Source organism: Vanessa atalanta, chromosome 8, assembly GCF_905147765.1.
Source record: "Vanessa atalanta chromosome 8, ilVanAtal1.2, whole genome shotgun sequence".
In the NCBI taxonomy this organism is placed as follows: Eukaryota; Metazoa; Arthropoda; class Insecta; order Lepidoptera; family Nymphalidae; genus Vanessa; species Vanessa atalanta.
Window position 1 is genome coordinate 3,318,297 of NC_061878.1, and position 23,872 is coordinate 3,342,168.

Sequence of the window (23,872 nt, forward strand, 5' to 3'; positions counted from 1 at the left end):
TGACCGATGGCATGGCTACAATTTTCAACATAAAATAGCCCATTGCACAGGAAATAAAATAATAGTGTCTGTGCAAACATGGGCACTACTAACTCGTAATCCGATTGGATGACAATCCGCCACAGCCATGCCGATTTCAGGCGCTGCAGGACTAACGGCTTGATGTGCTTTGCGAGCCACGATAGAGAAAACATTGCCAACTTTAAGACTAACATATTATCAAAGGTATGCGTAGGTGGGTATTTATAATGACGAAAATATACAAGTTTAATTGGTGTATACTATGTACAGATAAGAACAAAAAACAATGGATTGGGTTTTGTAAAAATATTTATTACTATTCAATATTTACAATTTTGTTTTAAAACATCAGATGAGACAATAAATAGCGGCACGGTTCGAAGACAGCGACAATAAAAATATAATTATCAATATACATATATCATAAATCATAGTGCAGTGTTGTACTTCACTGTGGTCACATACTACCGCGACGCACTCGCGCCGCTCCAACCGCCGTCCACGTCACGTGGGCGACCGAGGAGTTTCAGGTTAACAGTTAAACGTCAATTATTTCATATTCTGATATGTAAAGCAGCGTGAGCAATGTTTTTTTTTTAACTAAAATTATACGTGTCTTGTACTCGCCGCAATATTTTTATCTACAAACTTTATTATATTTTTTTTTATGCAGCGGACTTCATACAGTTTTAAATCGATAAAATCAGACATACATTCGAAACAATCACAGCATAAACAGCCTTTAGAGGCTATCACATCGCAAAGTCTAAATTTAAAATAATATAGGTTTATATTACAGGTGCCTCGTATAGTATACACGTAGAATGCTATGTACAGTTGACTGCACGCACTTACACAGTGCGACGCAGAATACCTCGATATGGCTCGTTGTCTTCGTCCACATCGAGTAAGTCAAATCAGGTGGTCTTAGAAATTCACGTCATCCCGCCATATATTAAAATTTTCTTATACAACCTTAAAATGTAAATTTTTTTTTTTTTTACTTATACGTTATTATTTTTTTATTCTCGTCGAAAAGTGAAGATCGACTGACGATTTTTATCACATCCGACCGCTTTATTTTATTTTAAGTCATAGAGGCTACATCGTCTCGTGCGGATAAAAACAACGATCCAATGGAGAACTCCGAAGTTTTTACAAACTCGGAGCGGGTAAGGGAGAGAGGTCATCGATGCGTATCTATACGATTAAATTTTTCTAAAATTTTAAATACAATGTACACATTCTGAGATTGCAATAGATCGTGCGCGCTACTGGTCGGCTGGCGCGGGGGCGGCGGGGGTGGCGGGCGACGCGCGCATGGGCGGGAAGTGTCTGTGGTCGCGCAGGTCGAAGGCGCCGCGCGGCGGCGAGCCGGCCAGCGCCGCGCCCAGCTCCTGCGCGCGCTCCGACTCTGCACACGCGCGCACACTTAGCGGCGTCCGAGCCGACGGCGGCCGAGGCTCCGTGTGATCCCAGCGAGCTCGTCGCTGACGTTACCACGAAATTAAAAGAAAAGAAGCGCGGGCGTATCGTAATTGAAACATTACGTCAGAAATTCCACTTGGAGTTGAATATTTTATCAAACTGATCTCATCAGAGTATGCCTTCCTGTCTCTTCATTTCGTGGAAACGATTTCCAATACCCCTACAATAATCAGCGTCAGCGAGATGGACTTAAGCTGACAAGGATCACACGAAGCCGGCGACGTGGAGCTGGATGTATGTATGTACAGAGTGCGTTGACAAATACCAACGATCACACCAACACCATTGACACGACATCGTTGCTAATCAACGATATTGAAATCATAATTTATAAACATGCAAATAATAATTATAAGGTTATAAAAAAAAATATACACCAAAAATTTCAATTGAAAACAACGAAAAAAGCTTTTGATACTGTTAACTATCTGCACGACGGAACCTTAAGGATTGAACACAGTAGAGCCATCAAACGAAGCAGAAACGATATCGATCGATATAATAATATTACAGTACTGTCATTTTTACTTCATCTTCAGTTATTCTGACCAATTCAATAGACGTCGTGTAACGAGGGCGAAAAGGTCAATCACCTGACTAGTTTACGAGCCAGCCCATGGAGAATTTAATTTGCAAATAAAATTAAACCTTAATACAAATGTATAAAGTTTTTATTGAATTAAAAAAATTGTATGAGTATGAACTTTATTGTATTTCTCTAATATTGGTGCACTTGAAATACAACTTTCTCGAGTCATATGTTGAATACGAACCAGACGTGTATCGTAAATTATATGTTCTGAAGTAATATTACACAAAGTTGCATAATTTGAATGAATAGGATTTTGGATTATGTAAAATTCTCGTAAATGGTCTTAACAAGACAGAAAGCACAATTGTAAACATGCACAGTTGTGTGCTATAACGGTTTTGGTGTTATTTGTTGAGCGTGAATATAATAAATAAGACACACTCAGGTCGACTTCTAAATTTAGACCTGTGCGAAGTCTATATTTAATGTGTTCGATTCTCAAGTCTCCTAAAACTATTCTTGTATTCGGCTAATAATTGAATTTAAAAAGCTCACTAGAGATAATCTTAGTTTCAGTAGAGTTCCGAAGTCAAACTCAAATACATGTAATTGCATCATGACTTGACCTTCAAGTTAGTCACATTGAATCAAGTGCCAAGAATATATATTTCTGTAAAAAGAGTCAAAGCAAAACACATTTCATGACAAAGTTTTTTATACGTGTAACGAAATTGTTGGAACATATTTGTTTTTAGATTCCTCATTCAAAAAGATGATCTAAGGTCAAAACAGATTTAATTTAAAATAGGCTTGATACCATCAGCATCAGTTTACGTACCATTGAACAGTATTCGAGTAAAACTACAAATACATTCTAATATTTAAAATGATATCATCAAATAAAGTCTCGCGTGACGTTATCGTAAATATGACACGCTCGTTTTTCATACTATTTATAAAAAAAATTGTAGCAAGGCAACACTCCAGTGACAATGATGATAGTGAGATTTTCGAGGAGTTTACGAGGAACTCTTTGAAAAAAGTTAATACTATTTTCATATTATCACTTTTTGGAGACATGTTTCGTGCATTTGACTCTTATCTGTTTTGATTTAAGTTATTTTTAGGTGCTTGCGTGTTTTTATATCTAGACAGCATAACAATCTAAATTTTAGAAAAAAAATTAAATAAATTTCGTAAAATAAGTTTCTAATCTTATGTTTGAGAATTAAGGTCAACCAATAACACGTTTAATTACATAGAAGAAATATATTTCGCGATATCTATGTGACTACGGAACCTACGGAACTTTTGTGTACAAAAAATAATCGTGGCGGCACTTCACTTTGTGTAGCGTGTTCGCTTTAATTATCTGTTAACGCCAATATGTAGAAGACTAATAGCTTTTTTTGTTGTTTACTTCATTGGATCGATTAGTTACGTATAAAGTACGGTAAATAATCGCGCTGACCGAACACTTGATAAGTAAATAGCATTTTGCGTCCATTATTTTGTGAACATGCAAATACTTTGACATAATTGTTATACTGTGCATACGCTAAACTAAGTGCAGTGGCGCTTCACATACAAGGCAAATAATTCAGAAAGCAAAAGCTATTTAAAAAAAACGAGTACATATGGGAAAGCTATGGCTATTCCAATTCAAATTGCACCAATTTTTTTTAAATCATAATTTGACACATTAAAATCGATTACGAATACTTTTCAATTCGCTCGATTCGATTGTTAGCAATTTGTTTAAGTTGACGTCACGTACAAACGAATTGGAAGAAGGTGACATATATGTAGGGACGGAACACGTTAGCGGTTAGCGAGCGACAGCGCGGAGGATCGGTCGACGCACTTACCTGTGGCCAGCCTGGCGTCAGTCTCGGTGTCGGCCGACGTGTCTATTGTGAATGAACTTTACTCATCGGAAATATTCGTACCTTGTAGAAATACATAATCTTGTTTAAAATTATCAATAGCAGAAATCATATAGTGACGTCATAGCGGAAGATCGCATCATCATTATTTCGTATTCATTCAAAAAAAATATATAAAAAAAATTGAATAAGTCGTATAAAAATTTCAACTACTACGAAAAACCCAATTTATTAAATAATATTAACGCATTTGGGGCTTACAAGGGCTTATAGCTTGTCGCGGTACTTATACGAAGATTAGGAACCATTAAACGTGGAAATAGTTACTTTGAATACGTTGAGGCTATAGTATTTCAAATCAACTTCATTTGTTAATCGATAAGCTTTAATTATATACACAACACCACATCGATGTTCAACAAGAACGATAAGGCTCTACGATTGAGTAATTCTTTTGTATCGATATTTGTATAATAATAATTTATCGATACATTACATATCGGTATCAATCGTAAGCACGAGCATTTCCGACGGGTAGTTTATTCACTTATTGTTAGAATACTTCGTCGCCACGTATCGATTCGTTTGCGACGCGGTATAGATGGACCGACCGGTGAGAGACCGGCGGACCGATCCTCCTCGTGACGTACTTCGTCGGAAACGAGGCGCTCGGTCTTCGTATTAAAACGTATACTCACACATCTATGTTCGTCTACTACTCTACAGTTAACGAAATATAGTTCGGCAAGCGGTGAGACGTCGTGGCCCTCGCCGGCGCAGGACCGGCGAGCGCGGACGTCGGCAGTGGTCGAGCAAGCGGAGGAAGGGCCGGCGAGCCCGATCGAAACGGAATAGTTTCGGAGCGGAGAGGAGAAGCGCAAGCGCGGATCCAGGGAACGAGGGTCGAAGGAAGCCAGCGAAGTAGACTTAAACGGGAGGCAAACGGAGCGCAAGAGAGAGGGCGGCGGCGGCTAGCTACCTGTCATGGAGTCCGGCAGCCGGCCGCGCAGCGCGCCCGCGTAACTGCAGCCCGCCGCGGCTGCGGGAGGGGGGGGCGTACATCACAATGTCAAATATACTTATATAATATAAAGGTGAAGCTACTACTGTATGTACATACATTCAGATATATCGACATATGAGATGAAGGCAGGAAAGATGTTCTTAATTTCGTATATATGTATATATATTATTGATGGAACGAATTTAATGAATCAAGTTTAGAAGATGAGGGTGAATGAGAAAATGTGAGGTGTATGTTAGAATATATATTAATAAAAATAAAGAGTTGGTCCACCGAAGCCGTGAAAGGGCGGTGGCACGAGCCGGAGTGTGTCGTCGAGGTGAGGTAATAATTGTTCACAGAAGTTCGAAGAGCGTAAGGGGAGTCTGCGAAGGCCCACTTGGTACTCAACACATACAGGTAGTAGGTCCCTTGCGCGTATTGGTGAGCGGAGGAAGTGAAGCGTGCGGGTGAGCGGAACTAGGAAGAGGGCCGGAGACGAGAGAGGCTGAATGTAGGGCGGTGGCGGTTGGTCGCGGCCACGAGACCGCGCCGCGCGCCGCGCCCGGTACTGGCACTGCTAGATACTAATACGGGTAGCTCTCGCGTACTGGCTAACCGGTCATAAATGCTAGCGATCAACGCTTCGGTACTTTTAAATCGAGTAAACGAATCGATCGACGTCACCGCAAACGCTCAATGCATACCTTCTTGCGAGTGTATAGGCGCGGGCGTACCGGCATCCAGCAGGCGGTGAGTGCGCAGCAGGGCGCACTCGCCGCCCTCCTGCGCGTCCAGCGAGTACACGTACACGACGCCGTCTGACGTGGCCACGACCAGCCGCGCCGTCCGCGCCACGCTGCAACAAGCCGACCGTCTGACTGACCGCTCGCGCGCACGAGCTTGCGCGCTCGCCAACTTACATGGTGACGGCGGCGACGGCACGGCGCGCGGGGCGCGGCAGGCGGGCGGCGGCGAAGGCGCGACCCTGCGTGAGCACGTCGGCCACCTGGGCGGGCAGGTACCCCGCGCCGGCCGACACCGCCTGCGACAGCCAGTCGATCCAGCCGGCCTCGGCGGCGCCCGCGGGCCCGGCGCCGGTGCTGCCCTCCTCGCCGGCGCCCACTACCGCACCCGCGCCGACGGCGCCCGTTGCGCCCTCCTGCAACCGGAACACGTGGACCGTCTCCGTGTTGGACGTGGCCGCGAGGTAAGCCCCACACGCACTGAAGGCGAGGCACGCTATGGATACGCAGCGCTTCACTCCGCGCCGGAATTCGTAGAGTCGCGTGCGCTCGGGCACGGCGAACACGCGGATGACGGTGCCCCGCTCGGAGGCGGTGGCCAGGCGTCGCCCGCACATGGACCACGCGAGCGCCGCCAGTGGGCTGTCGTGCGCGCTGATTACGCATTTAGCGTTCTGAAAGGGTGATGCGAAGATTATACGTCTATTGCTTGTTTTTTGCTTGAGTAGCAGGTCACTTTAGTGATTGGACGTACCAGATGCACGGCATCGAAAATCTGCACCTCCCCAACGGCGCTAGAGCCGGGGTAGGCCACGTAGCAGTGGTCGACGCAGGGAGAGAGCGCGCACAGTCCGCGCGGGTTCGGCGGCGTGTCGCGGATCGTGTGGAGAATTTTCATATCACGAATGTTATGAATGTGAAGCGACTCTTCTAAACATACAATCAGCCTCTGAAAAAATAAAATAAGCTTATCATTTCCTCTATTCATACCACATTTTATAAACAAAAAAGGTAATATATTAAAAATTGTCTCACGGATCGGTTCAGCTTAACGGCGAGAATCGTATTACTGTAACTGTAATTGCATATTTCAGTTCCTTTTTTATAGTGACACACGATTAGCTTCCTGAAACAACAACGAAACCAATGAATAATTATGAGAACAAATTTTCTCGCGTTTTATGGGTGGGTCGTCAGGTGTTAAGCTGGCATAAAATTGCATATGTCCTACCAAGGCAGAGGAAAGCTCAAGCTTTCTTGACACCAAATTAATCAACGAATTCGTCGGAGTGCAATAGAAAGACAGAATAAGTTTAACCGAATTAGAAAATCCAAAATAATATTGGAAAAACGAGGTGAAATAGATTATATACACTATACTAAGTAGTATATACACACGTGTATCGTATTATCGGTTTTTAAGGCAATAAATCATTTTATGTAATAATAAAATATATTGCAACGAATGTAGGTAGCGATGTTTAATAGGAATATTTAAATGAGAATTCAGAGCGAATTAAAAATCATTTCGTTACGTTTTTTTGCAATTGCTCAACACTATCCTAACTTTTAGATTATACTTATTATATTTTTAAATTAAATAAGAATAATATTTTTTAGCGTACGTATCTGTGAATTAACTCTATATTATGGTAAAATGTATTGCAATAAATTCCTTCTGTATTATACTTTAGTAACATTTTTATCAAATGTTTGCTATAGTAGTGTGGAGACCATTTAAAACTAATGAAAAAGCCCGAAACCATAAAATTCTGTAAAGCACATCCAGGGTTTTCGTGATAAGATTGTGGAAACATTTATAGCAATTGACTAAGGGCCAAAATAATATTGCGTCGTGGTGATTTTATTTTTTATTTAAGCCTAATTAATTTTAACCGACATATGAGCCATCTGTTGGTAAGTGGACATGGACATATACCTGCTGTAAGAAATTTATCTTGGGAACTAAGATGTTATATCCATTGTGCTTGTAATTAGACTAACTCACAAACTTCTCAAACCGTAACAATACAATACAAAGTGTTGCTGTTTGGTAGCAGGATATGTGATGTGGTTATACCAGACAAAACAAACCACCAAGTGAGTTCATTCACCCATATTACTCTTAACTTAACATTAAAAATAAATTACATGTAATATTTCATATAAGCAACAAAAAAATTGCGTTAATTAAAATGTGGATACAGTTGAAAACAATGAATAAATTGAATATAACAATTAAGAGCCGTCGCGTTATACGCGTCAGCACGCTGTCGCGTGACACGCGCGTCACATACCGACGCGATGCGGCAACAACGGGTAAGGATAGCGCAAAAACATACGCAAATACAAGAGATTATCATATTTTTTTTGCGATTTCGTAACGAAATGTGTGCCACGCGCAATCACATCAAAACATCTTCTTGTATGATTAGAATAGCGCGTGTATACACGCGTCCGAGTACATCTACAATTTTGAGAGCTGGTTAGTCGTTATGTTCGGTTATCATAAACATCCAATAATAATAATTGTTAACTCTTGATAAACGGAATTTGGGTAGCAATTGCTCGAGTGAAAAAGTAACATGTTATCTAGTATTCATGGTCCAGTTTAGATGACGTAAACCTTAAACAAAAATTGGTTGGTTTAGCCCGAAAAAACACCACTAAATTTTCTCGTGATTTCGTGTTTATAACTTGTCTCATGCTCCTGGAAAAGGAACTTGAGTGCTTCGTAAGAAAATCGACCATACGTGTATCCTCCAACCCGAATTAGAGCAACGTAGTGTATTCTCTAAACCTCGTAAAGAGTGCACGTTTATGTCCAGCAATGGGACACCGTTTTTTCACTTCATCTGGTACGACTAAATTAAAGTGATGAACGGAAAAAACGACAAAAAGTGAATGTGATACTGAAAACTATCAAATATTCATTTCGCTTGTATACTTATCGCTTCAACGCAATAACAATATTTACGTCAATTTATCGAGTGAGTATTTACTCGACTACGATACGACGTCACGTTTTCCTTGTTCGATTAATTCAATTGGATTACGATAAAGATATCTACGAACGTAGAAATGTAACTTTATTCTCTAAAAAAAATTTTATAAAATACATTTTACTTCAATTCAAACTCACGACATATGTCGAAATATACGTTTCTGAAGCAAGTATTTAACTATAGCGCGTGCCAACACCTAAGGCCACGCGTATCACTTATAGTTAGCATTTCGTATTATTATGAAATAGTTTCTACGTAATACCAACAATATTTAAACATAGAGTGTGGGCGTTGCTAATGGAAATATATTGCTATATACAAGATGATCTTCTTTTAATGTATCTGTACTCCTATATCGTCGACGGGTACCTATTGGTTTCCAGATATTATTTATGTTTGTGATAATTATAGGTTAATGAGAACTATATAAACGAATATATTTTACATTCGTTTATATTTAGTCTATGGACGTTATTATTCATTTAAAACTAAATTAATGAATTTAAATTAGTTAAACCTTGATGTTCTTTTTTATGTCTAAAGTGGGCTTTGTTTACCATAGAATTGAGGTAAACTTGAAGGAGCAAAAAAATTATATTTTTTTCTATATATACATAAGTTTACGCGAACGAGAACATTTTTTGGGAGATGTTTATCAAGAAGATATCTGATAATGTATTCCAATAAAAGTTTTCGGGGAAGACGGCACGGGTCGCGCAGGTGTGTCCGCGCTCCACAATAAGACGGCCAAGTTCACGACGAGCCCACGCGCCCTTCCACTTCACTTACAGCGTAACCCCAATTCGAGAGATAAAAGGTAAAAGATAAAGGTCTACTAGTATTAGTAATCAAGTTTAAAACGTCATAAGGCGTTGACATCAATTTGTCAATAAATATTTAAAACCGAACGCTGTTATTTTTTTAAGTCGGATTAATGCTTTTTTTGGGTATTAAGGGTTTTAAGTATGATATGGAAACTGAATTCACTTAAAACGAAAACATTAGACGCTATTGCTATTCGCGATTTAGTACTAATACATAGGGTGCCACTATGACGTCATAACGAGATTTGGAATTATTAGTACAATAATTGTAAATACTATATTATGAGCTGGCTGAATTTGTTTTTCCTGTATGCCACATAATATTTTTCTTTGCAATAAGATATATCTAAACAAATGACATAATACGATCAGTATCAAGTCAAGCAATCTGTAGATATAAATATACGGTCTTTTATTTTCTAATGTACCTAACTATTAATACGAATGCCTGTAATATTGCTGAAATTACTAGTTTGCGTACATAATCGTAAGCGTATATATGTACAATCAATACGATGTATATGTATTTTAAAATGACCAATGTCAACTAAACAAGTGGATGTCTTCCGAAGTCTTCTTTTCGTTGTGGATATGATTTCGGATACGGATACGGATATATGATGAATAACATTCTAGTGGTATTAGATACGATTACGAATAAAAAATTACTTATGTCGAAATTTCCAATTGTTTCGGATAGTTTCATTTACGTATAATAGATTATTTAGAAATTGTAAAAGAGTTGTTTTATTGTGCGTGAGACAACTGTAAGTGATGACAACAAAAAATACAAATAATAATATATTTGTTGAGTTTATTATTATTATTAATCAATTAATTAACGTGTTATGCTTTCATGGATTGGTAGTGAACAGATTTATACTCAATAAATCTAACTAATTTTGATGTGTAACATCTATTCGAAAAACCAATTCGAATGCCGTGACGACAAACGGCACTTTGTGTGTGCGTGGCTCGTATACTATATACTTTGTTGCTTTAAATGAATTATTAATAATATCATAATGAGAAAACTATATTAATTCTAGTCTTTATGAAATCTAGAAAAATATGTGCCAAGTAATTCTTCTTTAATTTTAGATTAAGTTGATATCCATATAATATAGTTAAAATAACTATCCCATATCAATTTTACTCCTACAATTAAAATTTATACTCATACTATACTCACTTTTTTTGTGAATATATGTAAAGTTAACATTAATTTTATTATGTATACAAAATCCATTGTTATTTCAACAGGTGCAAAGATATGACTGTATTATTCGCAACTAACTACTATAAGGAAGTTAAAATGAATATGTTAACAATTACTTTAAAATAAAATTCATTTGTTTTGAAAAAGGTACATCCAAACACATGTACCCAGGTGTCCTGGATGATTCATATTTACATTGGGAACTGCCTGGAGCAATTAGGGGCCAGACATTGTTAACCTAATAAAACTTACTAAACTGCCTACATACAAAACAAAAAATATGAACAAATCTTTCCTCTGTATAAATGTAGTAAGCTGTTACAAACCTGGGAGCTGAAACTGTAACAATGGCGACCAAGGAACTGCTGAAGAGTCGATCCACCAGACAGGTGTCCTGGCCTGACCGGCTTGCATATATTTCTTCAATTCCATCATCAGGAGTCAGTGCAAACAAATGATAGCCACTACTACTGCCTGCTACTAGGGACCTACAAAATATACATTTCATGTAATCGCCTATTATTTCATCAGAATAAAACAAGTATACTTATCTATAGCCCGTTCCAATCAAAGGAGTAGATAAACGAATATTAAATTTACATATTCTATGTGATTTGCTAATATCTCTGCTAGATTATATACTACACAAAATTTTTGATTAAAACATTGTTATCATACAACACTGTTCCACTCAACTACTTATAGCTGCTATAATTTTACTGCCAAAGTTCGGATAATAACTTTGCTGGCATTCAAATTTTTGCAAATCCATATTGAATAGCATTGATTATTTAAGAAGTAAATCTATTATATAATGTGAATATCGTCGTTGTTCGTTTGTTCTACTTCTCCTGTAGTTGGAATGGACTACACCGACCTTCAGAATACAGGCTTGGTAATTTATAAATTAAGTTAAGTGTGTTTATTAAGTGTTGTATGATATGTATTATATAATTTTCAATGAAACTGTCCATAGCTTGATGGGCATTTAAAACTGATATTAGTTCCTTTAATTAGATCAAGTTGTACAAAACGTTCCAACCCAAGAAAACATTAATTACTTCTATTATCATGTTTTCTTGTGTTGATTAAATAAAAAAAAAAAATTATCATGAAAATAGTATGAGCAACATTGTGTAACAGGTATACACAGTCACTATACAATGTTTAACTTATTAAACTCAATAATGTATATTTGTATTAGTATAAATTAAAAAGAATATTGTGATTGTTTTTCATGAAATTGGTTCTGTCCAACTCTGCCTTACAGAAAAAATAACCTAGAAAGAACTATAATAAAAAATTATATTATTTATGAATTTTAATAAAAATACAAATACAGTCATTATAATATTCTTTAGATTTAAAGGACTGAATAATTTCATTCCTAATACATTGTCATTCCAATCATTTAATGTTATTAATAAAATCAAAATTTAGGGTGTAAATTATATTGAAAATTTATTAATATTGACTAATAATAATATAATTAAAAAATGACATGATTTGACTAAACAAGATAAATGCTTTGTTATTTAGTCGTATTCGTAGTTAGTAGTTTAAGTAATTTTTAACATCAAGTTAAATAAAAAAACATTAAAATTATAAGATCTATTTAATGTGTTAATTAACAACACAAAATATTTTAGCTTAATAGCTCTAACTGAGAGCTGTTGGTCGTGAGTTTTTTTGTTTGTATACAACATCTGATTTTTACTCATTGTTACGAAAATATTGGCATTGACATATTGCATCATCGCACAATAACGCAAGCTGTGTTTGTTACCCAAGGCGCAATTGTACGCCCATGTTTTAGTAATAGGCATCGGAGAGACTCTAGGATAGTAGCCTTGACGTTCGATGTCACAGCTGGACTTGATCGACTTTTAAAAGGGCGATAAATTCCCTTTCGTCTTTGGTCAGCTTTCTCTTTCATTTTTAAAACACCAACACAAAATAAAGTACTTACGTGCAATCTTGATTAAACTGGACAAATATTCCTCCTGCATTTGTTCCCTCTGTACTGTGACCTCCTCCCAAACTCATTGGAACGTTCGAAATTACGAGTTTCTTTAAATATTGATTACTATTAACGACATACGCGCTCTACGACCTTTGTTACTGAGCACAAACAGTCACTCACTCCTTGTAAATAACAAAAACTAAGTATTCGTCACAAGTAGAATTTTTTGACACAAAGAACGACCTTGCTTGCTGCTAAAAACAAGCCCCCTCCTGCACAACTCAAATCATCCATTCGCTAATCGTAATCACTATCGTACGATGCACCCTTGACGTTTTGAAGTACCAAAGACAATACAATTTTTAAAGGTGTATTTATATTATTTTAATATTTAAGTTTATTAAGTACATGTATAATTCATTATTTATTACATAAACAATTATATTATGTTTTTATAAATCATTAACATGCTCATGTTTATTTATATTGTTAACAATTTGATTTATCTGTCAAATATGAAAAGTGTAAAATTACTTTAAGGAGAGGCAAGATTCATATCAGTTTCACTCAAAAAATTGTCTACTGCAAGTGTATGAAATAAAGGTTCCATAAATTGCCAACACTGCTTACTATAGATAGAGATAGATAAATATGATAAACCACCTAAAGTATATACTTCGCCTTAACTTATACTTCAAATAACTCATTTTTATTTATGGTTGATTTATAATTTATGAGCACCAAATTTTTGGTTATTATATTAAAATACTTAAAAATACGATAAGGAGTCAACTGCGACGTTTCTTTATAAGTTTATAGTATCTCTTACTTTTATAACCTGTGATTTAACCTAAAATAAAAATAATACATGTCACAATGACATTGGCAGATAACTAAGTATATTGTGTACTTAACAAAAAAATCACACATTGTAAATAACAAAGTCTGTGTACAATATTATAAATTATAATCAAAATATCGAATGATCAGTTAAAATGGGTCGTAAAATACCCGCTAAAAAACATCGTGGTGTCAAAGATCCTTTAGTACAACAAGCAAAGCGCTTACAAAGGTAATTTTATTTTCTTGCGTTTATGTATACAGAATCACATGTTCCTGTCTTTAAATAAATTTACTGAATAAAGGATTTAATCTCTACTTAAATCTAAAGGATATTATTGATTTTTTATTTTTTAGTCTTAAGGGTAAAATAAATGCGCCACCGAAGGATCCAGACGAACAACCTATCCCAAAATCTGTAACGCAGCTCTTTGCCTTTCAAAATAAAGAACATAATAAAAAGAAGAAAAATAAGAAAATATCATTAAAAGGTCTGTTTGAAAATTAATAGCAAATTGTTTAGGAATTGTGTTGGTCAACATTTATTTTAAAACAAACTTTTAATAATAGAAAAACATATATCTACTTAATAGCAGATTAATTAGTCCTAATAAGCTCATGTATTTGTTTTCGTCATATGAAAACAAACTCACCTTTATTTTGGAATAACTTTTGCTTATGGCCCAAATGACCTAGACATGAAAATGCTTTCAGAATTGAATCCTGCAGATAATTATTGAAGCTATAATTAATTAAATCTAAATTTTATGGAAATACTGTTTATAAATAAATAAATTAAAAATGTATATTTGTGTGTTTATCTTTCTTAGATGATGGGAGAGTTTCCAAAGCTGGTAAAAACCCCATAGCCCATTTGAAGAAGCTACCAGGAGAGTCTGGTCGTGACTTCTCGCTGCGTATCAATAGCACTATGAGAGCCCTGCATGATCCCATGGAACAACTTGATTATCCAGTACGTACATTCACTAGAAACAAAGTAACTTAGGAGGAATTAATAATGTTTACTATTATATAAACAATTATTAAAATTGTATTAGTAACTCTTGTCTGTCTGTTTGTTACTTCATAGTGATTTATTCACATAAACCAATTGCAATATATTTGGACATTCAATCTAATATTTTATAGGTTACTTCAGAATAAATATTGTGCAAGGCCTTCTTTGTATTCATGAAGACATATTATATTCTTCTGCTGAGAAAAATACTAAATACTTTAAATTAAATTAAATATAAATAGTATTATCTCTAAACTTGACATACTGGAATTTGAGTAAACAGTCTAAAAGATTTAACATACTATCTTATTGTCATTATTTGTTTTGGGGATATCAATCCAGCGGGAATGTTACAGATATGTAATTTTGGATCTGGATGTATAAATAATATTTTACCAGTATGGTACACATATTTTTGGTTATTATTTGATATGAAGTATAATCAGAAAAAAAATAGCCTCAAAAACAATTACCTACTTTAAGTATTTAAGTATGACACAGCAAAAATAAATATGCATGCATGAGTACAGTTTGTACAGAACTCTTTTTTTAAGTTTGAGGAGTATATATATTAAAATTAAAGTAAATAACATTTATGAATTTCTTTCAGCAAGATGTGGAAGCAGATGATATGAAGGGAGAACGTATGGCGGCGCTACGTGAGCGGCGACAACGTAAACACAAAGCTGCCATAAAAAAGGATCCTTCTTTAAAAGATGAGCCAAAGATGACCCGGACACAGAAACAAAATTTAAAGAAGCAAGCCAAGAAATTAAAAATTGCTGAGGTTATATCCATATCACTAATATTATAAATTAGCAAAGTGTGCTTTGATGGCGACCATATTATAAGTTAAAAAATATAATGAATAGGTTTGCTGTTCATACTAATTTCGTTTATGGGTTCAACCCTGGTTATGAGATTGTGATAACAATATCACTATGTGGTCGGCGATGGGTCGAGCAAACCTATTAAATACTATTCACTCCAGCTTCCAAGATGCTTAGAGGGCCAACTCTACTAAGCTTGATTATATTCTGACTCAAATTCGACTATTCCTAACACATCTAAACTTTAGCCCTAATGTTAGTAATTACGACTAAAATGTCAAATTGTTAGTAGAATTGAACAAAAAAATATAGATGCCGTTAAAGACTTCCACAACCGAGCTTTGCGCATATTTATTAGCAAAATTGTACTTCCTATGTCACAATTAAAAACCATAAGGTAATACTATAGGTAACATTAAATTTCATTTTACTTCAATACCGACTACAGTTGTATGAAATTTTAGCAAACAATAAGCAACCGTTTGCGATTCCAGGAGACGGCGCGGCCGGACGTGCAGTACGAGCGCGTGCAGTTCGGCGACCTGGCGCACGCGCCGCCCGCGCTCAGCGCGCCGCGCCGCGCGCCGCCGCCCGACCGGGTCAGTATTCTTTTTTTTAATATATAGGCTGTAAGAAATGGTTAGTAGCCCAGTGGTTAGAACGCGTGCATCTTAAGCGATGTTACGGGTTCAAACCCAGGCAAGCACCACTGAATTTTCATGTGCTTAATTTGTGTTTTTAATTCATCTCGTGCTCGGCGGTGAAGAAAAACATCGTGAGGAAAACTGCATGTGTCTAATTTCAACGAAATTCTGCCACATCCTGCATGGTAGAATATGCTCCAAACCTTGTCCTCGAAGGGAGAGGAGGCCTTAGCCCAGCTGTGGGAAATTTACAGGATGTTAATGTAAAAAAAAAGAAATATTAACCATTCCACATTGCCACTACACCACTATCTTAGAACTGATGTTATGTCCCTTATAACTAATATATAGGTGTTGCTGATTAGCAGTATAATATCTGATGTGTGGGTAACACTGTTGAATCAATAATTGTTGGATTACTGTTTCTGTTTGATGCCTATCCGATTAACACGATCGAAGTCGAGGGCACTGGTGGTATATCGGACAGGAATGTAAATGAACATGTCTCCGTCAGGCGGGGCGGCGCGACCTGCTGCTGACGTCGATGCTGGCGGGCGGCACGCAGGGGGGCGCGGGCGGCGCGGGCGGCGCGGCGGGCGCGGCCGAGCTGGCGCGGCGCGAGCGCGTGCGCGTGGACGTGGTGGCGGCGTACCGCGCGCTCAAGAAGCAGCGCCGCCTGGAGGAGGCCGCCGGCCGGAAGACGAGTCGACCCGACCGAGCGAGACGGGCGTGACACTCGTATAAATTAATACTTCACAGGGACAGAGCTTCCGTGTAGTGCACAAAACTTATGTATGTCTGCTCATGGTTATCAAAATACAGTGGATTACAATATTTTTTTTAATATCTGTGTTTCTACCGAAACCTCAATGAGAGTCGTGGTCTTCTCACCGTCGCCAACTGACCGAGCCGAAGAACTGGTTTTTATCAACGTCCGACGTATATATAAAATGTCTCCTGAGAACATTTATACACAGTTGTATAAAGATTTTTTTAATAGTATAATTATTTATTAAATTTGCAGAGATTTAACAACTGTGCCTTGTCAACTTAATTGCTAGATTTATATATTTTTTATTTTAGTCATTATACTGTATTTTTTATTCTGTAAAGCTTTGTCTCTATGCAGTAACTCGAGTGGTGTAACTGTCTAAGTGAAAAGTTGTGATGTTATCGAATGTTATTGATGACAATGTACATAATATTTTAAGTTTTTTAAATAAATGATTAATGCATTAGACCCGTCTTTATAATTACAATATAATTCTGACTCACCTGTTTACGGGTAACTCAATAATAATAATTATACTTTTAATTTAGCTAGCGACGCGGCCGGCTTCGCACGGGTGCAATTTCAGAATGTCTTTATATACAAACCGCTTTTCCTGCATTTTAAATCTGTAATATTTTCGAAAATATTTATTTAAATGCCATCCTGTACAGGGGCATTTTGGTTTATATTATAGGATAAGGATTAGTTCTGTATTGCTTAAAATTGCTTCGTAAATAAGCCATTATTTCTCGTAAAAAGTTAAGGATAACAAAATGTTTATTGTAGGTTATTCCTAAGAGATAGACATATAATATCGCGGACTATTTTGTAGATCTTTTTAATGAGTATACTGTAGTACATAGTATCTTGATCTATTTCGTTGAGTGCAGCCAGCGTTTGCAATGTAAGCGCAAAAAAAGTGCTTATTTACGTCATCACATTAGAAACCTCTAAAATTATCAGTGTTTCCCTACTATATTATCCATATGAACCTTCCTGTGGTGATCAATATCATTCTATCTATTAAAAAAAATCGCATCAAAATCCGTTGCTTAGTTTTAAAGATCTAAGCATACATACGGACCGACAGACGATGGAAAGCGATTTTGTTTTATACTATAATACTGTTGTGTTAGTAATCAAAGAGAATGAGATTAAGGCATAGAGAATTTTAGTAATTTTTATTGGTTTGACATATACCGAACATAATCCGAAATCCACGTGTTTTTTATATTTAAAATACCGTTACTAAAAGCGTGAAGAATAAGTTTTCTTGTATGTCAATGGATGGTGAATGTATGAGGTTATTGTACACAATTACGTTGTTTTTAGTTTCCCTTCACTATATTAATAACAAAGAAAGTATGTACGTAGGAAGTCGGTTTTAACCTACTTCATATTGTATTGATTTGAAACGAATGAATGTCTGTGTGAATGTACCAATTGTCATGGCGTCGGTTGAGTCGGTTACCCTACATAACATATAATCAAAACATGATTTATCTTACTATGTGAGAGGAATCTACAAATAGAATAAAGAAAAATAGCTTTCTGCCTCTGTATTTATGCTATCTCATAAACCATTTAGATTTTGATACTGTTTTCACAAATGGCTAACAGTTTTTTAACTAAATAACTATTTTTGTACTACAAAACGGTGTACAAGAAAATTAATCGCCTAAAAAAGGTCCGAGAAGATATCACCGATTCAAAATTACATTCAACTACAAAAATCGTACGCTACGAAAGGACTGTAACAACATTAACATTAAAGATCATCGGTGTTTGTCGAATTCAGTGTTGTTTACAATAATATTCTAATAAAATCATTGGTTGTTTATTAATTTCTTGGCAAGCACATTTCTCATTTTCTTTATTAATAAATTGCGCCCAACCGAAGCCGTCACAACTCACAAGTATAACTATAAAATATTGTCAGATGAACAAAAAAAGTTTAACATTTCTTTCGAATGACACCTAACTAAATAAAAAAATTGACGGCAGTGAAAGTTCGGATGTGCGAATTCATTTGAAATATAGTTTTTTATTTATCTTTTAGTTGTTATGCTGTAAAGTTTAGAAAATGCGTAGGTATCTATATTATAACTTAAATTGGTGGCCGGCAGTATGCAAAATTACTATTGATGTAACAGACATTATTGATAGAGGTAATTGTACCATTTTTATGTTTTTTTTTTTTAATAACCAACAAAGTAAATGCAAATATATGATAATATACAGTTCACAAAATGAAGACAAAAAGTGGTACATCAATTATTGGCGATCGTTACATGAAAAATAAGACAACAAAAAGTTAAAGCATTGAAAAAAACATTTTTCTTACAATACAAGAGAAAACATTTTAAAATGAAAAGAGAAAGCAAACAAATAACAATATTTAAAGTAAAAAAAAAAACTGCTCTGGCGTTATAGTCCTAAGTTTGCATATAGCTTTGGTAAAAATGGCGATCCTTTTTTCTGTCAATAGAATTATGTTTTTTTATGATTCCATTGTCCGGTTAATTATGACTGAGATTCCATTTGGATGCATTACATTTCAAATAAGTAATAGCAATTTAGAACAGTCCACACGCCACTAATTAGCTAGTCCTTAAAATTTTAATTTTAAAAGGCGTCTGTCATCGTTGTAGCGTGGCAGACGCTGCTGCTGCAATTGTAGGGTAGTATAGTTAGAATTTGTTCAATAGTACTTTATTTTTCTCCTATAGAGAGCATGTTGATACAATTTTAATTGATGCAGCTTATAGCAATACCTTAACCTTGAACTTACAATTCAATCGATTTACAACAATTTATAACGTCATCATAGGTTCAAATTAATAAAATAAAAAACAGTGTGGATTAGTTTATATAAAATGATATGACACTATACCTACTTGAAATATTTAATATATGTATATATTCATCATTATTGTTGTTAATTGGCACAAAAATGTAATTATGCTTTATCTGTTACATTATTTGCGATGCATTTTTTGTTGTTAAATTTTTTTTTATTTAATAACAGTGTGTATAAATTTAAAATTGTTTTTGTTGTTAAAAAATATAGACCTAATCGTTTTTTTTTATCATAAAATAACTGAATTTATGTCCTTTTTATGATATGACTTATTGTGTATGCAATTGTGCATAGTTTTATACTACTTTAATACTTAGCATGATAATAGATGGCGCTGAACGTTATCAGATCGATCTATAAAATCATTTTCCACCGGTAATAGCGAAGCACTAATTTATTTAGTCGTCTTTGCTATTGAGAACTGTGAACGAGTAATAACTTTCAAAACTGCCTACACTCAACAGTTACTTGGTACTATTGCTTTGTCAATACTGTTGTTGGCGCGTTGGTGACCTAAAGAATGGATATCATTTCTTACAGCGCCAGTTTCTATTAGTGTTGGTGACTAGTTACCATCAAGTGGCGCATTTGTCCGCTTTTCTACCGATATCCTAAAAATAAAACAAAAATAATTTAGTAATTAATAGTTATAGCATTCTGAAGATTATGAAGCAGTTCTTTTCATTAGTATTTAGAATCAGAATTATGAACATGCATATCGATTAAGTTATCTTACGATTAATACGTTTCTAAAACGTAATGAATATGAGTACTTGAATCATAAGTAAATTTAAAAATAGGATTAGGTTATTTTTAGCACCCTGGTGAAAGGGAGTTAAGATTTAAACATATTAGGGAATACTAAATATATAACACTATGCTTACTGTAAGCTGTCGTAATAAAAGTGTGATAAATTATTCACATTAAAATACATTATGCCACTTGAATAGTATTTCTAGAAATCACATTAAATTGTCGTGTCGACTTGAAATTTCATAAATAAATTGATGGTAGGACTTTGTGTAAGCTCGTCTGGGTAGGTACCACCCACTTATCAGATATTCTACCGCCAAACAGAAACACTTACTGTGTTCTGATTTTAATCCTTAAAACAGTAAACAGAGTGAGCCAGTGTAACTGCAGGCACAAGGGCGTAATTCTTGCGGATTGAAGGTGTGTAATATTATAGATTCACTAGTTTTTAGAAAATTATCATAATGTGTTAATTATTTAGCGCAGCACTGAACTAAGTAAGAACGTTTCAATTGAAACGTTGAATACCTACAATTAAATTGTTATTTAAAAATCCCACGTATAAAAAAATTCGAATAAAATGAATGTGTTTTTTTTAAATTCTATGAAATCTTCTCTGATTCTTACAATTACATCTAGACTCGGTATGCCCATTTAACTTTAGGAGACTAAACTTTAATTATTTATTTTTTTACACCATTATGTTCTTCAATTTTATACTAATTAAGCATATTAAGGATAATAATAAGCGTTGAAAATTGTATTATGCATGCTTTAATACCATAATTGGAAGATTGTTAATTTCTCAAGTAATGATCTAAAATATTATTAAAACCTACGTGTAATCGATAAAGAATTATAAAAATCAAAACATTTATCAATATCATTAACTTTCTACATGTTTAATAATTTCATGTAAACATAATAACTGAGCGTAACAATAATAGTATTTAATTTTTATAGCGATAGTCACGGCTTATTTTTTTCTATGGTACATTAAATAGCAGTAACTTCGTATATATTTTATTTGTTTATAAAAACAATTTCATTTAAAAATTAATACTTAAATGCCCTAATTTTGGAAGTATATGAAAGTGTGTATCGCAATTATCAAATTTCGCCGACTTTTACGATCTTATACATATATGTATGTATGTCTCGCAAGGATTCGACCAAATCTTGGAGATGATAGCGAAGCCTGGTCACCTGGTGCATATCATAAGTAAAGACAACGGCACATTCCGATACCGAAAACGAACCAGATCTTTCAAGCATCGTATAGCTTTTTAGAGAATCGGAAAAATTACCATTTTGGGAGTATGATATTCAGCAGAAATTGGCGAAGCGAGAAAGCTTAATATCGAGTAATAGAATTGACGTTTCACCGTATGATTACATTAATAACATAAGCAGCCTGTAAATTTCCCACTGCTGGGCTAAGGCCTCCTCTCCGTTTGAGGAGAAGGTATGGAGCATATTCCACCACGTTGCTCCAGTACGGGTTGGTGGAATACACATGTGGCAGAATTTTGTTGAAATTAGACACATGCAGGTTTCCTCACGATGTTTTCCTTCACAGCCGAGCACGAGATGAATTATAAAAACAAATTAAGCACAGGAAAATTCAGTGGTTCAGTGGTCCTGCCTGGGTTTGAACCCGAAATCATCGGTTAAGATGCACGCGTTCTAACCACTGGGCCATCTCGGCTCTCACCGTATGATTAGTTCGAAGGAATAGGGAACTCCTGTGTTCATGCATATAATTGCACTTTAATACCTTATTCGTAGTTGGCTAGTTTTTCAGATTAGTCACAACAGTCAGCATTCGGTCAATTTTAATTGTTTTTCTCGTGCATTGAATGGTAGATTGGGTGGGTTTATTTTATTTCTTTTTCTGTAGAAAAATGCGCAAAAAATTAAATTAAACGTAGACGATTAAATTACTCAATAAAAACTTAAATCTCTTTGTTACAATTTGACATGTACAAAAACGCACCTACGACTTAATTCTTAATACTTAATTATTATTATCATCGCTTCTATTTAACCTGTTTATATTTTATCTCAATTTTTAATCTGTTTCGTCACTTGTCTTCTAATTCGCGATGAAGATTTTATTTATATTTGAGAAGAGGTATCAAATTATAAGTTCATAGATTTATTCGACTAGGTCTTCGGTGTATTTTTTAATCAGCGAGTTTACAGTTAAAATTAAATGTATATACTGATTGCCATCAAGTCTAAGCCGAATATAAATGTTTTATTGAGAAATAGATTTTTTCTTTGTAGAAGGGCTTTGTGCTAACCAGTCTGGGCAGTGGCACTCATCAGATATTTTACCACCGAACAGCAGTACGTAGTATTGTTGTGTTTCGGTTTGAAGGGTGACGGATCCAGTGCAATTACAGGCACAAGAGACATAGTTTCCAAGGTAGGTGGCGCATTGGCGTTGTAAGGAATGGCTATATTTCTTATAAACCCATTGTCTATGGTGGTGACCTGTGTCCTCCTACCTAAACCATGAAAAATAAAAAATAATAATAATAATACTGATTGTTTTAAAAAATCTGATAAATTAATAGCAAAGCTTATTTATTCGTCTTGACTTCTTTAGTGATGATTTCGTGAAGATTAATGAAAATCATGTTTGCAATCCATGGCCATAATATATATTTGAATATAGAGTCCATTGATTGTACAAACAATGAATAAAGAAATTACGCGTTAGCGTGACAGCAACGGTGTAATATAAAAAAAAAATGCATTTACATAATTTTTTTATTTAATTCACTCAAATTATAATTATACAATTTTTTTTATTGTTTTCCATTCCAACCGAGTCTAATTTACTTTACAAATTCAAATCGGTCTTATTGTTGCTGAATCATTTTATGAAAATAAATGTTAACAGTAGGTATCTATTGATATAAAAAAAAACGTTATAAGGGTTTTTCCACTCGAGGAAAGCATGACAAGTAGTGAACGTCTCAATGCATATCATATTGCTATGCTATTAATTCTGAAATACTTTACTATTAGTACTTGTATCTTACGTGTGCGAAGTTTGGTAAAACACGTCTATATAAAATTAAAAAAATCATCATTTAAAAAATAGCATAAAACAAACTTATATACTTACATAGATGAATTACGGATCTGTCAGTAAGAGTACTGTTTGGTATTGTTATCACCATTAAGTTTTTGAATTGTTTAACTACTAATTGCATCAAAGTTCATTTCAGTTCTGAGGAATTAATATTTTTTATAAGTTTTATTAAACTAAATCTAAATATCGGTACAGTCAATAAATCTTTATGATTTTTTTTTAAATTAGAAATTAATTTCTTTTTGTTGTTTTATTTTTCAATTGCTTTTTAAAATATTGATAGCAATAGTATTGAATAAACTCAACAAAATTTCGTAATGAATATGGATATTTTGGCCGAATTAGCCGTTCAAATTGTCGC

General features: G+C 35.2%; 2 protein-coding genes across 8 annotated transcripts; one reads left to right on the plus strand and one right to left on the minus strand.

Moving 5' to 3' along the window:
* Positions 1-312: 312 nt before the first annotated feature.
* Positions 313-12,998, minus strand: LOC125066076 (WD repeat domain phosphoinositide-interacting protein 2). 7 transcript variants are annotated; one of them, XR_007119653.1, is made up of 9 exons: positions 12,694-12,997; positions 11,051-11,212; positions 6,712-6,802; positions 6,431-6,625; positions 5,854-6,350; positions 5,638-5,789; positions 4,907-4,966; positions 3,910-3,990; positions 1,306-1,435 (listed from the first exon to the last, which is right to left on the minus strand). XR_007119653.1 is itself a non-coding variant. In XM_047673985.1 (8 exons), the coding sequence occupies exons 1-8, from the start codon at positions 12,768-12,770 to the stop codon at positions 1,293-1,295; spliced, it is 1,377 nt and encodes a 458-aa protein (XP_047529941.1). In that variant the 5' UTR covers positions 12,771-12,998; the 3' UTR covers positions 313-1,292. The 7 variants fall into 7 exon arrangements, 4 of the variants coding, with proteins under 4 accessions (XP_047529941.1, XP_047529942.1, XP_047529943.1 ...); XR_007119654.1 differs by lacking the exons at positions 1,306-1,435; positions 3,910-3,990 and adding an exon at positions 313-1,303 and having other exon boundaries at positions 4,711-4,966; XM_047673985.1 differs by lacking the exon at positions 3,910-3,990 and having other exon boundaries at positions 313-1,435; positions 12,694-12,998.
* A 586-nt stretch (positions 12,999-13,584) lies between these two features.
* LOC125066077 lies at positions 13,585-16,934 on the plus strand. Its single transcript, XM_047673989.1, has 6 exons — positions 13,585-13,759; positions 13,885-14,018; positions 14,358-14,500; positions 15,156-15,332; positions 15,870-15,974; positions 16,534-16,934. The coding sequence occupies exons 1-6, from the start codon at positions 13,683-13,685 to the stop codon at positions 16,750-16,752; spliced, it is 855 nt and encodes a 284-aa protein (XP_047529945.1). The 5' UTR covers positions 13,585-13,682; the 3' UTR covers positions 16,753-16,934.
* The last annotated feature ends 6,938 nt before the right edge of the window (positions 16,935-23,872 follow it).